The sequence below is a fragment of the Vicugna pacos genome, unplaced genomic scaffold (assembly GCF_048564905.1).
Source record: "Vicugna pacos unplaced genomic scaffold, VicPac4 scaffold_21, whole genome shotgun sequence".
In the NCBI taxonomy this organism is placed as follows: domain Eukaryota; kingdom Metazoa; phylum Chordata; class Mammalia; order Artiodactyla; family Camelidae; genus Vicugna; species Vicugna pacos.
This window is the reverse complement of record NW_027328742.1, coordinates 21,846,119-21,866,414: the sequence shown is the minus strand read 5'-3', so window position 1 is coordinate 21,866,414 and position 20,296 is coordinate 21,846,119. Positions and strand designations below refer to the sequence as shown.

General features: G+C 41.9%; 1 protein-coding gene across 4 annotated transcripts in view; it reads left to right on the top strand.

Moving 5' to 3' along the window:
• The window catches only part of LOC140685386 (serine/threonine-protein kinase Nek7-like), a 106,390-nt gene that overhangs the window by 32,427 nt on the left and 53,667 nt on the right, over window positions 1-20,296 (top strand). For all 4 annotated transcript variants that reach the window (XR_012070071.1, XM_072957684.1, XM_072957683.1 and 1 more), the window contains 2 exons: window positions 7,528-7,636; window positions 8,537-8,644. Coding sequence is in view for 3 of the 4 variants with exons in the window: in XM_072957684.1 (XP_072813785.1) it covers window positions 7,528-7,636; window positions 8,537-8,644 (217 nt within the window). In the remaining variant the exon portion in view is untranslated. The remainder of the gene's footprint in view (window positions 1-7,527; window positions 7,637-8,536; window positions 8,645-20,296) is intronic.

The window sequence follows — 20,296 nt, the reverse complement described above, 5'->3', positions numbered from 1 at the left end:
TTTATTTTATTATTATTCTTTATTTCTTTTGCAGATAATTCATTATTACTCAGTAGTATAGAAATGCTGCTGATTTTTGTATGTTAATTTTATATTCTGCAGCTCTGCTGAATTTCTTGATTAGAACTAACAGTTTTTAGGGGGGTGTTGAGGATTTTGTATGTATAAAATCATGTCAGCTTCACACAGAGACAATTTTGCTTCTTCCTACCCAGTTCTGATGCCTTTTATTTGTTTATTTTCTTGCCTGATTGCTGGGGAAGGTTCTCCCCATGCTGTGGTATCAGGGGTGGGGAGCATGGGCATCCTTGTCTTGTTCCTGAGCTAGGCTGTCTCCTCCTGCTGTCTCTTCCTACTAATATTTTGAGATGTAGGACTGTTTTCTTGGATTGTCAGCTTTGTATTTTCTACATCGTTACCACCTGTGAGTCTTTCCTTTTAAACTTGGTAGGTGCCTTAAGAGTCTTTTGTAGAGACATAGTGTTAATTTTTTACATTGACTTTTACTGTGTTTAGACATGCACTTTGTGTTAGTTTTTGCCAATTACCACAAACTTAGCAGCTTAAAACAACAAAAATTTAGTATTTCACAATTTTGGAGGGTGAGTGACTTCACATAGTGGTTAGTGAGTTCTCGGCTCAGGGTCTCAGAATTGATCTTATCCGAGGTTTGGGGTTTTCTTTCCTATTCACTGACTGTTGGGAGAATTCAGCTCCTTGTGGTTGTGTGACTGAAGTCCCCGCTCTCCTGCTTGCCAAGGGGTGCCGACCCCTGGTCCTCAAGCCTGCCTGCTCTTCCTGCCACGTGGCCTCTCCACGGCCTGGCAGTTTGCTCCCTCGGGGCCCCAGGAGAGTCTCCGGCTTTGAATCTCTCTGACTTCGACGGATTTACCCGACTAGGTCACGTCTACCCAAGACAATTCCCTGCTTTCCAAAAGCAGCCTGTTTAGAACCTCAACTGCATCTGTAAATCCTTCCTGCCACACAGAAAACATAACGTGGGGCTGCTAGTTCATCATAAGCGCACCCAGCTCACACTCAAGGTTGGGGGCGGTTCCCAGAACCAGAGAATTTCGAGGGGTGAGATGTGTCGTAGAATTCTGCTTACCACAGACTTTGATAAGCTAGCTAAAGTATCAACAGTGTTTTGGAGATAATTATTATCTTCAAATATTGTAACTTGTAAATCTTGTTCACCTTCGTGGTGTGGTTGTTTTTCACATTTGCAGACATGTTTTTATTTGTACTTACCCAAATTTAGAGGCTGTACTGGAAATAAAATCGCTTTGAAATGTCTTTTACAGTCTTGACCTTTGGATCCTTAAAGCAATAAAATCTTCCCAGCAGTGCCATCTGTCTCTGCTCACCCTGATTTACAGTTATTGGGAGATGTGCACGTTCCGTCTCAGCACAAAGTGTGCAGCCCAAGCCGGGCAGCGGTGAGACCTGCCCGTAATGCCAAATGCGGTCTGTTTCCTGCCGAACTGAGCCTCTTGTATAAGATTGTTGTCTGCCGTGTACTGTATATGACTTTAGAGTCATTCAGAAGTCTTAAGGTTACAAGTGAGTGTCTGTATCTGAAAAACCACACAGAATTGCACCTGTGGACGTAGGCTGCTGCACAAGCGTGCACACCTCTGTGCATGCACGTAGGTTTCTGTCTCTGTGACATGTGTGTGCAGGTGTGTCATACAGCAGCGTTTTTATAGAAGCAGTGTTACTGATAAAATACCACTTGGGTTTTCTTTCACACCTAAGAAGTCTGGTAGCAGTATTTCACTTTATTAAAGTCCCTAAGTAGTGTCAAACTTAGAGTGTCAAAAATGATGTCCCATCGTGACCAGTATGGAGCTCCGTGAGCATAATGAAACAGTGATGGGTAAGCTTTGAACTGTGTTTACCTGGGAAAAGTTAAAACATAACTTTCAAGGAACTTTCTGCTCCTTTTATTTGAAGTTTAATATGGACTGAAAGCTGCCTTTTGAAACCCATTTACCACCCCAACCTGCAGGTCTGTGGACAGTCGAGTAGGGAGAAGAGGTCCAGCCCCCGCCCCATTATTTTTCATTCAGATTTCTACCGGGAGACTTTGTTTTCCTTGTTCATTAAGGATATTGAAATATCTTTCCAGCTGTCTCACTGCTGTCTGGTTTAACATAACCAGAAAGAGTTCATTGAAGAGGCAGTGCTTCCGTTTATCTTCGTGACCGTCTGTGTCTTCCGGAAGGCTGGCTCTCTGCTTTGCTGTCTCACCACCACCACCACCACCCCCCCGTCTCTAGTGCGCTGATGCAGCAGAGAAGACATCGCCAGTATTTGCAAGGATTTTCCCTTCAGTTTTAGGAACATGGAGGCTCCCCTTTAGAATTATCCGCATGGCAGCAACACAGGCACCATTCCCTGTAGTAGTTATGGTGCATTCTTATGTTTTTCACTGATTTTCAGAAAAATCCTAAGTCTCCTTGATATTGATGTACCAACTCTCAGAGGACAGCTTTTGGGGTGGGGGAGAACATTGTGACGTTGTAGGAGCTTATTATTCTTGTTTGTTGAATAACTTTCTCTTTCTTCCCCCGGGGTTTAATTGCTCAGAAAAATAATCTTTATCTGTTTCATATTTTATACCATAAAATAAAGTAAAATTTCCACTCCCATTATTAGCCATGTGATTTTGCTTTGTGGAATGAATAGATTATGTTGATATTCTGTTAAATTATTATCTAGAAACAGCTGAGTACTCTCAGCAGATTTTTCAAGCATTATAGGGAAGGAAGACTAGTAGCTCTTGCATGGGAAATATTTTATCAAAGGGGATAAAATGAGACTCAGGTGATAAGTATTTTTAGTGAGCTCCTGGCCGCCAGGCCCATTCTACTCACATCTCCTAAAGCACTTTAAGGTGCCTAAATGCAAATTAGCATTACAGGACCAAGTCCTACTTGAGGCGTAACTATTTTATGCGTTTATGTAATTCCCCAAATTGTCTGCAGCAAGTGCTTGTACGGTTTAGTCTGTTGAGACCTGCTTATACCTTCACAGGGAAAGTGTTTCCAGAGAAAGATCTATGTATAATAAAAATCACACTTAGAACTGTCAAGTTACACTTTTAGAAGCATTCTATCTTTTCCATCACCCAATCTCTGTAAATTTAATTCTTTGAAATAACCATTGCAAAATGTAGTCTTATGAAGGTACATTGTGATCACAGAAATGTTTGGCAACACAACATCCTTTCTGATGACGAACGTCACGAAGCACTCTGACAACCTGTCATCTCCTGTGGCGACTGGATATAGTATTAACTGGACCTGTGGGGATCTTTGAGATACTGTTAGTTTTTTCCCTTGTTTCTGTTAACTGGAGATTTAAAGACAGGACATGCCAGTAAAATTTATTATTTTTAAGTGTGAAAAATAGTGCCCATCAGACATAATTACAAATGACTGAGATGGTGGCACCATAGTGGTGGGGACCACACAGATCACCCCCAAACTCTGCTCAGTATAGTGAGGACACCGAGGCCCAGCAAGATTAAGTGATTTGTTCAAGGTCACACAGCCATGCCTGTCAAGCCTCACCAGCAGGTCTGCTATTAAAAGGTGACTGTGGATTATGTGTGTGGCACATTAAGCACTTGCCAGCACTCCCGAGCAGGAAGTGTTTCCTCGTGTTGAACGTGAACGACTCCCTCTGGTCAGACGTCTGGAAGGGATGGAGCAGCTGGTGCCTGCGGCTCCGGTTCTCCTTGCCTTCGTCATTTCTCATTATTTAATTACCATTTCTCCTAATCTTCTTCAGAGATGACTTGTCTGCCAGGATTGTATTTGTTGTTGTTCTTCTGGTTCTGTTTTTAACTACAGCAGCGCACTTCCAAAGGATGCTTGGTATATGGTTCCCAGGACCAGCTACATAATTGTGGGTCCCCTTGTGAACAAATGGTGAAGGATTTCTAGATGGCAGAACAGAGCATCACACCAAGTCACTCCTGCGTGACTGTCCAGGCTGCATGCCCATGAAGCCGGCCCGGTGGTTCTGGATGTTTTGTCTGAAACTTTCTTCTTTAAAGATTAACATATCAAACTGTGGGCTTAAATGTTTTGATACACTATGGAGATTAATTTTTTAATCAAACAAGAAGATAATTTTCTTTTTTGTGTGCGCATATATGTGTATATATTTATTGAGGTATAGTCAGTTTACAATGTTGTGTCAATTTCTGATGTACAGCGTAATGCTTCAGTCATAGAAAAATAACAGATGATACCACTTATATGTGAAATCTAAAAAAAAAGGACAAACTTATTTACAAAACAGAATTTCCTGTTCTCTTTGTGGCTGAGTTTATGCTAGTTAGTATCACTGACACTTTTCCCGAGATTTCTGGAGGAGGAATGCCAGAATCGCAAAACATAGAAACGAGAAATGTGTGTTCTGCGTGGAGTAGAGGTGTCTGGATTCAGGCACCAGGTGACCCAGCTGAGTCCAAAAACTGGTACTTGATAATCAGTATCCACCGTGTAATTCGGTTTGGGCGTTTAATTTGTAGGAGGATGTTTGACAATTAAAAAAAAAAGTGATGTGACTATTTTCCAAAAATCTTTGAATGGAAGCAGCTTGCATCAGCTAGCCTCTTCTATATTAATACACACGACTTCAGTGACCCTGCACGTGTGCTTTACCAGATATGCTGAATTTCACAAGTGAGGATAAGCTATAATCTGATGTTTGTATATACATTTTATATGTACATCGACTAGCTTTTTGTTATGTCTATTTGGTGATGTGAATAATGTTCAGTTTTTTTTTTGAATAATGTTGATGGAGGTAGAAAATATGTTTCTAAAATAAACAACACTTGAAGCTTTGCATGGAAAAAAGATGAACCTACTTTAAAAGAAGACTAAATAAAAATTCTGTCCAAGTGGTCAGGTATTCCTCAGTGCTGATTTCTGCATTTTCATGACTTTTTAGATATTTTATTTTCAGATGTAAAAAGTTTAATTTCTATTTTATAATATATAGTAAAAATGCCATATCCCATGTTTTTTCACATAAGTCTTTGATACCAACCTTTAAAAATTATTGCTTTATTAGAAACTTATCACATGACAAGTAAATGTATATTTTTTATTTCTATATGTTCGCATTAGATTTTTTTTTTCTGACTCTAGACCTGAATATGTGGGGCTGTCTTTTTTTTTTCAGAGAAAAATAGGATTTTTGCAGTGTCACTTGACTAGATAATTAACTTTTAAAAGATGTGTATATATTAGAATAAGTTAAGAGAAAGTTGTTCTTTTTTTTTTAATACTGTGGCATTATGAAATTTCCTCCTTTGTAGTGCTAACATACATTTTATCAGTAGTAAAAAGAATTCAAATTTTCACTGCCTTTTTCCTGTTCATTCTCTTTTTAAGAGATGGTCAACAGTGCCACCATCAGAACAGACAGACTTGTCTCATCATAAGCATTGGTTTTCTCAAAAAAGCCTCCACTCAAGGATGGTTGGAAAACAGCGTATGTTTAAACAGACACATAAAAAATATTGGGAGCTATCAATGACATAATGAAACTGCTTTTGATCAAATCAAATTCATAAAATCATTCTTCAAAAACGTGTTACTAATTTGGATACTTACATTTTGCCAAGTGTTCTGTCTAGGTAGCCTTGTATTGATACAGTTTATTGTTACCATCTTTAATTTGTTGATAGAAACAATCTGAGAGAAGAATATGAAGACATGAAAACAATCAGGCCATCTTGGCCTGTTCACGACTTCCATTTTGAGGCAGTTTTTTCATTCTGCCCTTTCCTTTATATATGATTTATTTTTTAATGATGGGACTTTAAACTGTGAAGTTAATTATAATTATGATGATTTCAGAATCTATATTAAAGCATAAAATTTTTCTTTCATGGTCTGATACTTACATGATATGGTGTATTTATTTTTAACTGGAAAGCAACCTGGTCCCCATCTTGTGTTGACATCAAACAGCCTTCTGATATGCTAATCCAGCGTCAGGGAGAGACAGGCTTGATTTGGACTCATTCCAAGTCTGAGAGAAAATTATGTGTAAGAGCTGATTTTGCAGCTCTGCCCCCACAGAAAGAAAACTGATGCTGACACAGCCTGCAATTAATAAGACTTAATATTGAAACATGATATGGGAGGTTTCCACCATTTCAGTAATAGCCCTGATTTGCTTTTTAATTACCTGGCCACCTTATTGTTACTTGGTTTTTGCTACTAATATAATAGCCATTGAAATTGCCAGTAAATTCATTTCTATAGTGTGTGTTACAGTAAAGATTAACCAAAAGTTACTCATCTTTCCTTAAAGCTTTGTCCTTTGATGTGTTGAGCGCATGTGAGACAGCAGATCTGATCCTTTGCTGGGGATGAAGGAGGGGCAGCAGCAGGCTGCCCCTTTCTGTTTCCCTTTCAGCTGCCTTCACCTGCTCACGAGGGTGGAAATTGAGCCTGTTGTTTTGCTGAAATGGCTGAAGTACCGTATTCAGTAATCCAGAAATCAAATTAGTAAAACTTCCAAAAATGCAGATAAAACACATTAAAGCACATCTTTAAATGTTGATATATGTCTGTCTATCTATCTATCAATAATAAAGTTAAAATTATCTGATACAGTACTTCATTTTGGTTATTTAGAAATTTTGCCAAGTAGGAAACCAGTTACATTTTTATTTTTGAAAAATGATTTTTACGTAAAGAATCATTATAGATCTCATGAAGCCAAGAGCGTTGCTCTTGAATGAGCGTATTACTGGTGTCCCCTTCCAGCCAGTGCCCTGTAGGAGAGCAGGCCTGAATACAGCCCTTTGGTTTTGCAGTTTATTTTAGGTCTCGCCCTTTTGTACGAGGTATCTCCCCTTTGTACAAGGTGCCACCCCTCTCCAGTGCAGCCTTTCTGTGCTCTGCTTTTTGCACTGGTCTTCCTGTGACGTTTTTCTTCCATGAAGTTTAGTTTCATTCATTCAAGGCAAAGTTTGACTTGTAATATGCAGTGAATATTCATGAAAATTTTTCACATAAATCCCTTTTATTTGTTTAATTTTTAATAAATTAAGTGATATTTCATATCACCAGGGTTCAGCATTTAAAAGGAATTCACAGTGAAGCCTTTTGTCAAGAGAAGAACTGCCTTGCAATGAAAATAATTATCTTCAGATCTAGACTTTTTCATTCTGGCTTTTCTTACAATAAAATTTGACCTCCTACTTTTAGGATAAGAAATTATTTTACATGGATGTTAATTGTTTTGAAATAGGTGGACATCACAGAGATGTAGTGATATGACCTGTGCTAACTTGAGATATGCTGGGAGAAATTTAAGCATTATGTCAGGTAAAAATCTTAGAATCATTTCAATGTGGAAATTCATGTTTTTAAGATGAGGGCAGGTAGATAAAAGTAGGTGTTTTTCTGATTTAAGGCTTTTGCACATCAGAATCTAGTGTGAAGGTATTTTAGGTTTTTTAAATCTTATTTTTAATTTTTCAAACAGCATTTTAAGAAACAAAAGAGGCTAATTCCTGAAAGAACCGTTTGGAAGTACTTTGTCCAGCTCTGCAGCGCGCCGGAGCACATGCATTCTCGGCGGGTCATGCACCGAGGTGAGTCAGTAAGCCACGGGCCACTTAACACGGTTCTAAACAACACACGTTACCAGGCCGTCTGAGAGTAAATGCCTTCCAGTCACTGCATATTACTGTGCTTTCCTAAGTAATGTATTTCCAAATTGTAATTTTACTAGAATGATAAGCTTTTAAGTGAAGCCCTGCTTGGTTTTAAATAAGAATGAGAATTAGTTATTTTTCTGTTTGACTTTTTTTTTTTTACTGACTATGTTAGTAAAGGAAAAAAAATAGATGCAGGAAGCAGTTGAATATACATAAGGAAGAGGTTTTCTTTTTTTATGAACAGCATACATTATAGCTACTTAGATTTTTAATTATCAGCATTCACTCTTAATATATTCTTGAGTATTAGTCAAATGGTAGGGCAAAATGTATGAAGGTTACATCATGAAGGAATTGATCCGTTGATTTTTAGGGTGTGAAAAACTTCAGCTTAAATTTATTTAAGCAATTAAAATTTCTAAGGTCATCTAAGTAAATAATAACATAATTTTGGTAAGTAAATAATAATGAAGTTAAGATTTTCTATTTTATGTAAACATATCAATAAATCACTAATTAGTAAGATAGCTTATTTAAAATTGATATAAGAAAGGCACAGATTTATTTTATACTTTGAATTTCACAGAAGTGTATTTGAAAGTGGAAAGCAAGGTGCATTTTAAATCCTGCATTGATGGATGGTTTTCTGTCAGAGGACTGAGAACTCAGAAGTATTAGGATATATGAAAATTTCTCAAAATAATTGGTTCAAAATTCAAACTGACTTCCATTTTTAAGATATGTTTTAAATTCTGTGATGAAAAGTGGTTTTTAAACCCTTGAATATTTCACCTAAACTGACATCATCTTTCACCTGATCCCATTTATTCACAGATATAAAACCAGCTAATGTGTTCATTACAGCCACTGGGGTGGTCAAACTTGGAGATCTTGGGCTTGGCCGGTTTTTTAGCTCCAAAACCACAGCTGCACATTCTTTAGGTAAGAGACACAATATAATTTCATTCAGTTACCTACCCCCCTCCCCTCCCCCGTGGTTAAAAATATAGGGGATGTACCAATTATATACCTGCTCTTATATTCTAATAAAACTGTTATCATCAGGTCCTGAGCTGAAACCTATCCGGTGTAATGCGTCCCTTCACCTGACAGTTGGATCTTCTGTTCATTTGACCTCAGGCAGGCACTTAGCAAGAGAAAATTCTAATGAGCAGATTGAGGTTTTAGCTATTGCCATGGATCTGTCCTTTTTTTTTTCCTTTTTTACATTTAGTAATATTAAGATTATATGAAGAATAAACCGTATCTTGAATTAAAACTGACCATTTAAACATACTGTAGCAGTTTGTGAATGTAAATGTAACATACGTAGCTGTGGTGACTGCGGAGGAGGAACCTGCAGGTGATCGGTGGCTAATGAGGAGTGTATTTCCCCAAATTACAAAGTAGAAGATACTTGTGCTTGATTCATTCTAGAGCTGGTGCTGTCCCGGCATCCTTTATGCCAAAAACAGAACTGAATGCAGCTGTTCCAACATTATATTAATGGAAAGAAAGTTGTCCAGTTTAGAAACAACAGAAATTACTAGGAAGAAATAATTTTTTAAATTTAATCACTTATAGCCAGTGATAGAGCTTCCTTAAAACTCTTCAAACCATATTTTCTCCTTGTAAATATAAGACAGACAAAATGGTAACAGCCAAAATAATATAAGAGTTAAGCTAAAAGTAAGCTGGCTTTAATTTAATGGTGCCCTATTTTTGGTGTTATAATTTCACTGAAAACAGTTCATTTGAGGGGTAAAATTATTGTTTTTAAATGCAAAATAAAAAAAAATTTGAATGGCCTGATAAGGAATAAGTAAGTTGCACTAAATAACAAAATAGTAGAACAAGCATCTGAATGAATTGACTAGACATTTTTAAAGATTTTATAGCTTTATTACTAAGGTTCTGTGTGGCCTTAAACCTGTCATTTAATTCTAAATATGTCTAGAACAGTAAGTAGGCACCTAATCAAGAAATCAGTGTTTACTGAATGACAAAATAGTGGATCCTAGGTTAAGGAGTGGTGGAAAGATAGTACTTCACCTTTTACACTGAGTTTTAAATTTTGTCAAGTACTTTTAAGAAAATATAATTTCAAATGATAACCAAGTAATACTGTTTTTATTTCTTCTTTCACTTTACATTTATTCTTACAGAGCGTTACATTTTTTTCTGGATAAAATTTGGTATGAAATGCCTTAAGAAATGCATGAATTTGCAGAGCACTTTAGTAAAGTTTTAATGTTTGGAAGGTCCACCTCTTACAGTGCAAATAGGAGAGGGTTTCTGTGGGGAAAACCGTAGACTGTTCCAAGCCAGTGCCATTCATCATTAGGAGAGATAACACGTTTCACTTTGTTACTCACCCGAACGGAATGTCCTCACAGCACCTGTCATGAGTCTGCTTAGAAATGCTAGGTTACACATACACGCGTGCGCACAGGCACAGCTGCATGAAGCAGGCTCCTGCACACGCATATGTGTGGGTCACAGGTGCTGTGCAGACTGTCGCTCTGAGTGTACCAGGTCCCCTGACCCTAAGGATCCAGCATGTTGTGTGGAACCCAGACTTGAACAGTTTTGGAAATTGACTTCTTCAGCTCGCCTGCCACTGCCTCTTATGAAAGTTCTCAACGGGGTTTACAAATGTATACCCACCCCCAGATTGAGGTGCTGTGGTAGCCCAAATTATGTGCTGTAGATTTAATAATTCATTAAGAATTTATAATGTCAGTGTTAATCTGAATCAATTCACTGAGGGTCTTGTAGTTATATACACATAACACACACACACACACACACACACACACACACGAGTAAATGGGGATGCTGTGATGGCAGGACATCCTGAGACAAACCTGTGGTACAGCCAGCGAGGATGTGGCAGCAAGACTGTTTCTCTGATGAGTGAATCAATAGGAAAATAATTTCTTTCACAAGCATTTTTGTTTTCCATATTATTTTGAGAAAAATGTGCTTACATAAGAAAACTTCTCTTAATCGTGCCTGTCTTCTCTGCAAAGTAAAGATTTTGATGATTTGAGACTGACGTTCACTAAACAAAGTACATTGAACATCAGGAATTAAAGTCTGAAGTGTAGCCAACCAAGGCTGTCTGAACCCAGTAAAAATGCTATGTAGAAGGATCAGGAAAAGATCTTTGCTAACAAAGAATATGTGTAAAATAAACAGATGGAAATCCTGACATAGACTTACACTTGTTGACAACTTGACCCTAATTTTTACTTTTAGAGAATTGTTACTCTCTTGTGTTACTGATGTATATTTTTTAGTTTTAAGAGCAAATTTAGAATATTGGCTTAAGCAATAAGGATATACGCTACAACACAGGGAAAGTTAGCCATTATTGTGTAATAATATTAAATGAAATATAATCAATACAAATATTGAATCACTTTGCTATACACCTGAAACTAATATAAATCAACTATACTTCAATTTAAAAAAATAAAAGATTGTTTTCAAGAGTTGGTTCCAAAAGTGCTTGAAAATGTGGCCACCTGTACACATTTATTTTGCTCACAGAAAATATGATAAACCATATGTTTTATTGCATGTTGATGTTTTTGTGATTTCGCTGTAGATAAAACCCATAGAGCATGATTATTCACAGTGTAGCCCTAAATACTAGTGAAACTACAAATAAGTGAGGCCTCTAGTAGTTCATAAAGGAGAATTCGAATAAGTTGACTTTAAATGAAGTCTGTCCTGGAGCCAAATTTCATTTACTTTTGTAAAGGAAATTTTTTCAGGAATTTAATTCAAAAAGGCAAAAATACCTCGAATTGTTAAAATATCTTGTATTTATGCATTTATACTTTGTTTATTCCAAAATACATTTTTTGTTCAAAAATCAGAGATTTTTCCACTTATTTCCACTTACTTTGATTCACTTGATCATCAGTAAGAAGCACATGCTTCCAAAATTTTTCATATTTAACATTCCTCAAGAGATTGGCAAGTCTTTGAATTTTTCAGTTGTCTGTTCAGTTTGTATCTCTTACTCGTATCATTTGATTCCATGATAACATGTCAGCATGGAATAAAATCTCCAGCTCTGTCGCATTTTCTGTAGCTAATAAAGTTGTATAGGTGGTTGTATTTCCAATCAGTTTTCAGAACCAGTGTTAAACTTAAAAGTATGTTAACACAGGATGATAGTAAGTCTTTGAATTCAGGGTTAAAGTTACATGTGCTAAACCTGATGTTGCGGGATGTTCCAGCCATGTTCACTTCTGATGCTGCGGGATGAGCTCGGTGCAGAGGCCTTTGGTGTCTCTTCCGTCCCTGCCGCACACTTGGCCTCCCAGCCTCTCTGGCAGTTCTTCTGTCCTCCTTGGTAATCCATAACTGCTTCATGTTTCCACTAGGAAACTACCCTCCCTGGTTTCTAATATCCTCTTTTTTAATCAGTTCTGTTTATCCCAGCAGACTTTCCTTCCTAAAAGCATTATCTGATTTTATTACTTGCTCCAAATCTTTGATGGTTCCCTGTTGCCTAAAGGCTGTCATGCAAAGCCCTGGCTCAGCATCCAGGGTCCTCTTGGCACCAGTGTCCTCTGACCCAGTCTGGTCCTTGATGACACACTCCCACCTCGTTGTGTGCCTCCATGGTTTGCCTTTTCCTTTCTGGAACGTGAGACAGAAGACTGTCTGGAGAGAAGGGGGGTGCTTGGATTTTATGCCCATTCTTCTGGAGGACCTTGATCAAGCCATTTACTGACTTTTCTAAGGTTCAGTTTCCACGTTTCTAAAAATAGAAATGTGAGTAATCGCCATCCTAAGTTGTCCGTTAACCTCTAACCGGTCCCGAACCGGATAATAAAACGGCTGTGAAGGTGCTTTCTGAACACTGCAGCGTGCTGTGTAAATGTTAGATTGCTTGTGTTAACATGACAGTGGAGGGGGTTGGGGGAGATACAGAGAAAGAAAAGGGAAGAGGAGAGGGAGTTCGTGTGCGATTTTATTTATTCTGTTAAAATACCTGAGTTGATTCATTCAAAACAATAGTTTTAGTGCCTTTGTAGCGCAGGTGCTGCTCCGAGGACCAGGAGTGTGGCTGAGTGGGACAGGCCTCGTCCTCGTGGGTCTCGCCGTCTGCGGGGAGGGAGTGGGTAGTGAAAAACAAACACAGAAGTAGGGTGACTTGCGGGAAGTATGCTCGAAAGGGTGTGTGGACGACGCCCCTGTGACGAGGTGGTGTCTGAACGAAGATTGGCAGGATGCGAAAGGACGGGGGAACACTCCCGGCACCAGCAGCAGTTTGTACCGCGGGCGGCTGCGGGATGAGCTCGAGCAGGAGGTGTGAAGGGGCGGGGGAGGGCGCGCCCCGCCCAGGGTGGGAGGAGCTCACCCTCGCTCCGGGTGCTGGGGCCGGCTGTGCGGGGTTGTCATGACGACGGGTCTGTGCGCTGAAGGCAGAGCCAGCCTCTGTCGCCCTGGGGGGTCTTCACGCCCAGCGTTGTCTGCTCTCCTCCGGTGCTGCTCAGTCCTGGGACTTCCCTCTTCTGCTCTTAAACGGCCTTTAGGGCGTGCTGCGTGGAACTGAGCCCAGTTGCTCATCAGCCACAGAGTTTATCCCTGTCTGAGATCTGGGATCTAGGCGGTTCCTTGGTGTTTGTCCCTCCCCTCTTGTTTTCTACAGGCACTTGTGTTAATCAGGTCCTCCTTCAGTGCGTTTGTGCTGATTTGGTCGCAGGCGCGGCTGGGAGGCTGACTGTAGGATAACGTGGATCCCTGTGATTTGCGCTGTTCCCTTGCATATTGTTTGTCAACCTTATAAATGTAGCAGATATTAGAAAATGTGTTATATGTAGATATCTATGTCTTTAAAATTTATGATGAAGGTGAATCTCCCTTGAATCAAGCTTTTTGACAGTCAAGATAAGTGGCTCTCAGGTTTCTTGACTGGACCCACGGGAGTGTCGCCGTGTGAGACCGAAGCAGAAGCCCCGTGTGACGGTGTCCCTGTTACAGCTGCAGTGCTTTCTCATACTGCCTGTTCTGTCCTGTTTCCCGTTACTAAAAATAATGTTATTCGCAACCCACTAAATTGATTTCACAACTCATTAATGGGTTATAACCTGCAGTTTGAAAGACGTTAGTCTGTGTTTACAGTCCTTTCATGCCGTTCCACTTACCTGAAGACAGATTTCCCTGTTTTCAGACACCCTCCTAACTTGCTCTCTGGCCAGTTCCGCTGGTCAGACGCAAGCCAGGCACGTGGGATTCCAACCCTAGAATTCCTGATCCGTGTCCTAGTTTTAATGCTTCATCTTTCGCCTTACAACTCACTGTCTTGGATGTGCTATGTAGCTTGCTTGTTACGCTTAGCACTGGGTCTGTCTCCCTCAGCCGTGTGTCAGCTGCGTGAGGACAGGGATCTTCATGTTTTCGGTTCCCCGAAGTGTCCCAGATGCCTAGGGGAGGGTGTTGCACGTCGTAGATGCTCAGTGCCTACTGATTAAATGAACGGCCTTAGAGACAGGCTCCCCCCACCCCCGAGAATGGAGCCAGCCAGCTACGTCAGCAAGTATGGGTTAGGTCATGCGGCGGGAAGAGGCAGCGGCAGCACCCCCTTGCTCAACGCTGATGCACGGTGTCTCCCTGCTGACCCGGAGCCAGCTGTGGTCCTCACGTGGGTCCAGGGTGGCTCCCCCCGTCCAGGTGGTCGCTGGCACTTCAGCAGCGTCAGCCTGTGCGATCTGTACGTCTGCATGCATTCTTGTGAGCTCCCGCGGGGGAGAGATCGTGGAGAATCACTTTCGGGCTCTTGGTGAAACCTTTCCGGCCAGTGTAACACAGATGACTCCCTTCACGTTTTCTTGGCCAAAACAAGTCTTGTGGCCAGGCCCATCTTACGGGGTGGAGAGAGTAACCCTCCCACAGGTCTAGGAAGGGGAGAACCAGAAAGGGTGAGTGTGAGCCTTGTCCATGGCCGTGCGATAAAGGGAAAGTGCCCATTAGTTCTTCTTTCTCTGCTTGTTTATCTTTGTGACATATTTGTAGCTGTTGCACCTGAAGGGTAATTGTGCCCCTTGATGGCACCTTGTGGGACCTCGTGGTGGTGAAGGAAGAGAGGGCCGTATATAGCTCAGGGAATGTCTGTCATTCTAAGTCAGGAAATGCTGAGCAGAGATTATTTTGAAATCCAGAAAGACTCATGAGGTGCTGCAGAGCACCGGTCCCTGGTGGTCTCCTCTCGATCGGTGGTCTGTCACTCTCCCTCCTGGGTGTGCTCACGATGGGGACCTTGTTGTAAACAGTTTAAAACTTTTATAGTAAAAATTACTGCTTACAAACGTCGAGCACCGGCGATGGGCTTAGTGCCATGTAGCACCTGAACTGTGTTCTGTTCTGTGTCTGAGTCTTGCAGGTGGTTACAGTTTCCCAGTTCAGAGTCCTTATCAGAGAACAACGAGAGCTCGTTTAAACTACAAAAGACCATCACCAATTTATTCTACTTACGGTAAAAGTACAAGTCCCCCCCCACAAAAAAAACCCTCAAAGAGTGCACCACATCCCTTGCCAGAACTGCCAGTGAGCTCTCAGCGTGGAGCCTGCTGCGAGCCATCCCCCCAGCGCCTGGCTCCGCCCGTGGGCTCCCACGTTCTGCTCTCCGCGTGATGCGTGAATCATCAGCACATTTGTACCGGTTTCCTATTGCTGCCCTAGCAAGTTCCCACAAATGTGGTGGCTTAGAAGAACAGAATCTATTATTTTAGTCGTGCTGTGGGTCACAATCCCACCATGGCTCTCACCAGGCTAAAATCAAGTCATCTGCAGAACTGGGCTTTTTCTGGAGCTTCAAGGGGAGACATCAGGTTGCTGCAGAATCCAGGTCCTTGGTGTGGTCAGGCTGAGGCCCCTGCTCCCTTCCTGTGGTGGCTGAGGGCACTTCTCAGCTCCTAGAAGCTGCCCTCTTGGCTTGGCTTTTGCGTCCTTCCTGAGTCCTCAAGGCCAGCACTGTCACTCGGCGCCTCCCCCGTTCCTGCCACCGCATCTCTCACTGCTAATCCAGGTAACCCCCCATTGCGAGGTCTGTTACCCTCCATCCACAAAGCCCCTTTGCCGCGGGACGTAACACAGCATAACACACAGCAGGGGCAGAGGTCGTGAGGGCCCAGGCCCGCCCGCCGCGCCGGGGTACACTCGGCAGAGGGCCTGCCATTCCCTCTCTGCAGCCTGGGAAGGTGAAATGGTTTAAAAGTCAGAGGCTTTAGTGGACACTTACATTACAGAAATTGAGCACTTTCTTTTTCAGACAGATGTTTTGACGTTAAAATGTCACAGTATTGTCACGGACCTTCACAGGTGGTGCACATATACTTTTCAAAGGAGAAAGTGCCACACTCAGCATAGTACAAGCAAGTCGGTTTCAGTCATTACTGTTAGTTTATTAACAGTTCTGTATTTTTTGAAATTATTTGCAAAAGTGTGTTTAATCTTCAAGGGACGTGTCTCCTTAGTACTAATCCTGCTTCTGTGTGGCTCACTCCTCGTGGACTGGAATGTACGAGGAGATAAAAGATAATCCTAAAAAAACTTAATCAGAAGAATTAAAGTGCCGTTAAACACAGCCGCACGGTACACGACTGCGGTGTCTGTGCGTGCTTCTGGGCAGTTACCTGCTATTCAGGCAAGTCTGTGTGCACCAAAGTTGCATTTATTATGTACAGTAAAATGTTTCCTGTCTGACTGCACTCTCTAGTAAAAAGAAAAAAAACCAGCTTAATCACATTCTACTGTGGCATTTTACTGGCTTTCATAATGTCTCCCCGAAGAGCAGAGATGGAGTTTTCCTTTTGCGTGTGAGTGTAGTCATTGCTGCGGCAGATGGAGTAGATTTTACACGGAGCTGGCCGGCACGTTCTCATGCCGACCTCGTGCTGGGCAGGGTCTGGAGCCCCTTTAGGGGGAAACGGTGCTGCTGTTCTTGTTTCCGTTGTAGGGTTGTTTGCCTCCTCTCTCTCCCTCGCGGTGAGACAGTGGCCCTTGGGTTTCCTGGGACGGCCAGCGGAGCGCCCCCACGGCCACCGTGCGGACCAGCATCAGAGCTTTTACACTTGGCTCTCCCGAGGGCACGATCCGTGTTCCCCACACCACTTCCAAGTGTGCTGTATCCTCGGATTGCAACTTGGAAAATTAGTGTCCTTGAACCAGGCCTTAAAACAGTCTGATGTTTGGAGCCCAGTGCCACCTGCGGTCACACACTGGTTTTCCCACTCCTTCCCCAGCACCTCTCTGTGGGGCTTCCTCGGGCTGGTGCCCCTGCAGGGCTCAGCCTGGTTTGGAGCCAGGAAGGCAGCGTATGTCTGGTCAGTATTAACGGCCGCTTTTGCTGATTTATTTTTAACTTTCAGTCCTTTCTTGACTTAAATAATCGTTCTGGGAAGAAGCTGTTATCTAATTGTAAACTCTGCACATTCAACCTCTCGACTACCACAACAAGTATGTATTTAAAGCCGAGTGGCTGCAGCGTGGCATGAGTTTTACATGTAGTCCGTGGGACCCTGACCCCACTCCTGGCCTTTCATCTGTACATCGGGACTTTTGGAAGAGTTCTCTGCCTCTTAATTTGGAAAGACACAGGTTTCTTTTTTCCCGTCCTATTTCACAGTGGCCACAATTAATGAAATAAATGTCTCCTTAAATACAAGGGCCAGAACTCCCCGCTCTGAACTCTAGGTCCACACCTTACTAGTTTTTGATCTTTGGCAAGTTTCCTGACTTCCTTATGCCTCCTCTCCAAAGAGGCTAAGAGCTATCTCACAACAGTGCCCGTTTCACTAGCCCCAGGGGGACGGGGCTCACCTGTCTACGCCTGCCCCCCAGCAACCTGGCGGTCTGCCCCGGGATGGGCCTGCTCAGCACGGGCGCAGGGTCAGCAGGACGGCGCGAGTAGCACACCGAGCCCAGGCCCGGGTCAGAGTAGCAGGGTCGGCGACGTTTCCTGGGGTTTACATGTTAGCAGTTACACCTAAACAAAGGAAAATGTACTTAATAAATGTCTTTCATGGAAGACATATTGATCTACCACTCAGCCATTCCATATCGACCTTGGATAACACTCCTTTCAATTAAGTAAACTTGGCCTCTCTCCGTTAGTCTCCGACATAATTTCTGGGCTGACTTAAGAGTATGAGGAAAGAATGAAAATGAATTCCTGTTCCCTGAAGTTGTGTGTGTGTATGTGTGTGTGTGTGTTTCTTTTTTTTTTTAATCAAACTGAGTTTTAAAATAAATGAAGTCCTTTCAGCTTTCTCAGTAAGGAGCGTTCAAAGCTTTCTTTTCTGTAGTTTGTTCTAAGGGAAAGAAGCAACATTGCTAAACTAAATTTGCTTGTTTGTACCCTCTGACTTAAAATATTTTATTCATCTGTCCTAGGTTTAAAACAGGAACTGTATTACTTTTTTCTATTTTACTTTACATGTGGGTATCTGTAGGGCTTTCAAATTTTAAAGCAGAGTGATCTTAGAAATGATCGCGCCACCGCGTCTTACAGATGAGGAAAGGGAATAGAAGTTAAATGGTCCTCATAGCTAGTGGGAAGGTAAGATGTGAAAGGGGCTTCCTGATCTTTGACCAATTTTTGCCCTTCCTTCCTTCCTTAAGAAACAAAACAAAATAAAAATAGCAAGCCATATCTAACCATAGAAAAAGATGCTTCAGTGATTCTATTTTTGTTCTCATTCAAGTCTTTGCAGAAATTGCAGTCCTAAATGTTTACCTAAACTATAGGGAGAAGTCTGTATGTAAGTTGTTCTGGTTACCAGAATTTTTTGGCTCTCTTACACACATTGTAGAACTTGCAAAAACCAGTCTTCCTTTTGTTCAGGATAAATTTTGGAATGCAATCGTTGTTAATAGAGTACATCTCGTGTAAAACATTTCTCGTAGAGCTAGAGTGAGTCTGTTAATGTGATGAAATTTTTTTGGTATTTGAATGACTGTCTTATATTTTAAAGAAAAATCAGGTAGCATTTTCAGTTGTTAACAGTTTTCCCCTAGTATCAGCCTCTCTCTGGTTTTTATAATGTTACCACCCATTTCTTACTCACTTTTATTCATGTCAGGAGGTTAAAATGACAGAAGTATCTACTGTAGTAAAATATATTCCTATTTTACCTGCAGCCCCAAATCTTGAAACATTAGCAGAATCACGCGCCCCACGGTCCTGAGCTCCTCAGCGCCTAGCGACTGGCGTGATCAGTTTTGCGTCTGATCGGGTCACTCCACAGCTCTCCCTTTTCTGGTGCAGCTGTTAAAAGTAGTCACAGCGTCCTTGAGGCAGCAGCGATAACAGACACAGATGTCATGAATTAAAAAAAAAAGATTTTTAGGAAATAATTATATATTCATCAAGTTTGAAATGTGGAACACGTATCACTGCTTTTAAATGTGTCTCACATTTTCCTGAGCATTTAAACTTTGCGGGCTCTGCTGGTAGAGAGGGGACAGGATGGGCCCGGCCGGGAGGGGCTCAGCCTGTGCTCGGTGTCAGTCAGGGCCCAGCCGTGTCCTGATGGAGGCGCACTTCGGAGGGCGGGGGGTGTGGCAGCGGGACCCCCCATGCCTGATCAGTAATCGCAGTGCAGGACGCACACTTTCTCCTCTCCCACATGGTGACTCTTGGACACGTGTCGGTCAATGAGGTGAGTAGCGTACTCAGATTTACATTTTAATATATATGTGAGGTATACATAATTTAAGTACTGAAACACACATATTCAGCATAAAGACATTTGTTGTTTATAATATGAAGCAGAACCAGCACGTGAGTTGAAAGCGGCAGTTAACTCAGTAACTTTCTGTCCTGACCTCCAGCAGCTTCTACAAGAGGCCCTTTTGTACACTGAATTTTTCACGTTTAAGTTTAGTTTGGTGGATTCCTCATCATCCTGTTTCTCTGGCTCCTTTGCTTGCGGGCGGCGGCAGCCAGTCGGGTTCCTATGGCAGTTAAGGTGCGATGCTAGGGCTAATCTCTGTAAAATGCTAGCATTTGTTCTTCTTTTTCCCTATCATCAATCTTTCACACTCACATCAAACCCCTAATGTATCAGCAGGTTTCCCAGAGCTACTGGTTAAAATTACCTTTGCTTTTGGTAAACTCTGAACCTTCAAGCCTCAGTGTTTTCAGCTGCCCCCTGTGGATTCCGCGAAGCCGCTCTCTGCACATCCCTCAATGCCAGTCGCTGGCTTTATGTCCTGAAACCAGGAGCCGGGGCAGAGCCCTGCTCTCCGGCTGAGAGCGCCTTCAGTACTCCCAGTAATCCGTGCCGCCGGGAGACCCGAACGTGAGAGGGCTCGCGCCTCCCAGGGTCGGGGGGCTGTGCTTGTTTGACCCGGTAATCATGCAGATTCTTTAAACCCAGCTGTTTCTAAAAGTTTCTTGGCCTTTCTCACCCTGAGAGAAGTTGGCAAATTGACTCCTTTGTCTTCAGAGGGGCTGCTGCAGTTACGTTATTTATTTCTTCGAGTTTGTCTCATTAATGTCCTACCCACGCTTTACTTAAATCCCCTTTATCCGCCTCTTCACATACTTTTCCACTTCTTCACTTTCAC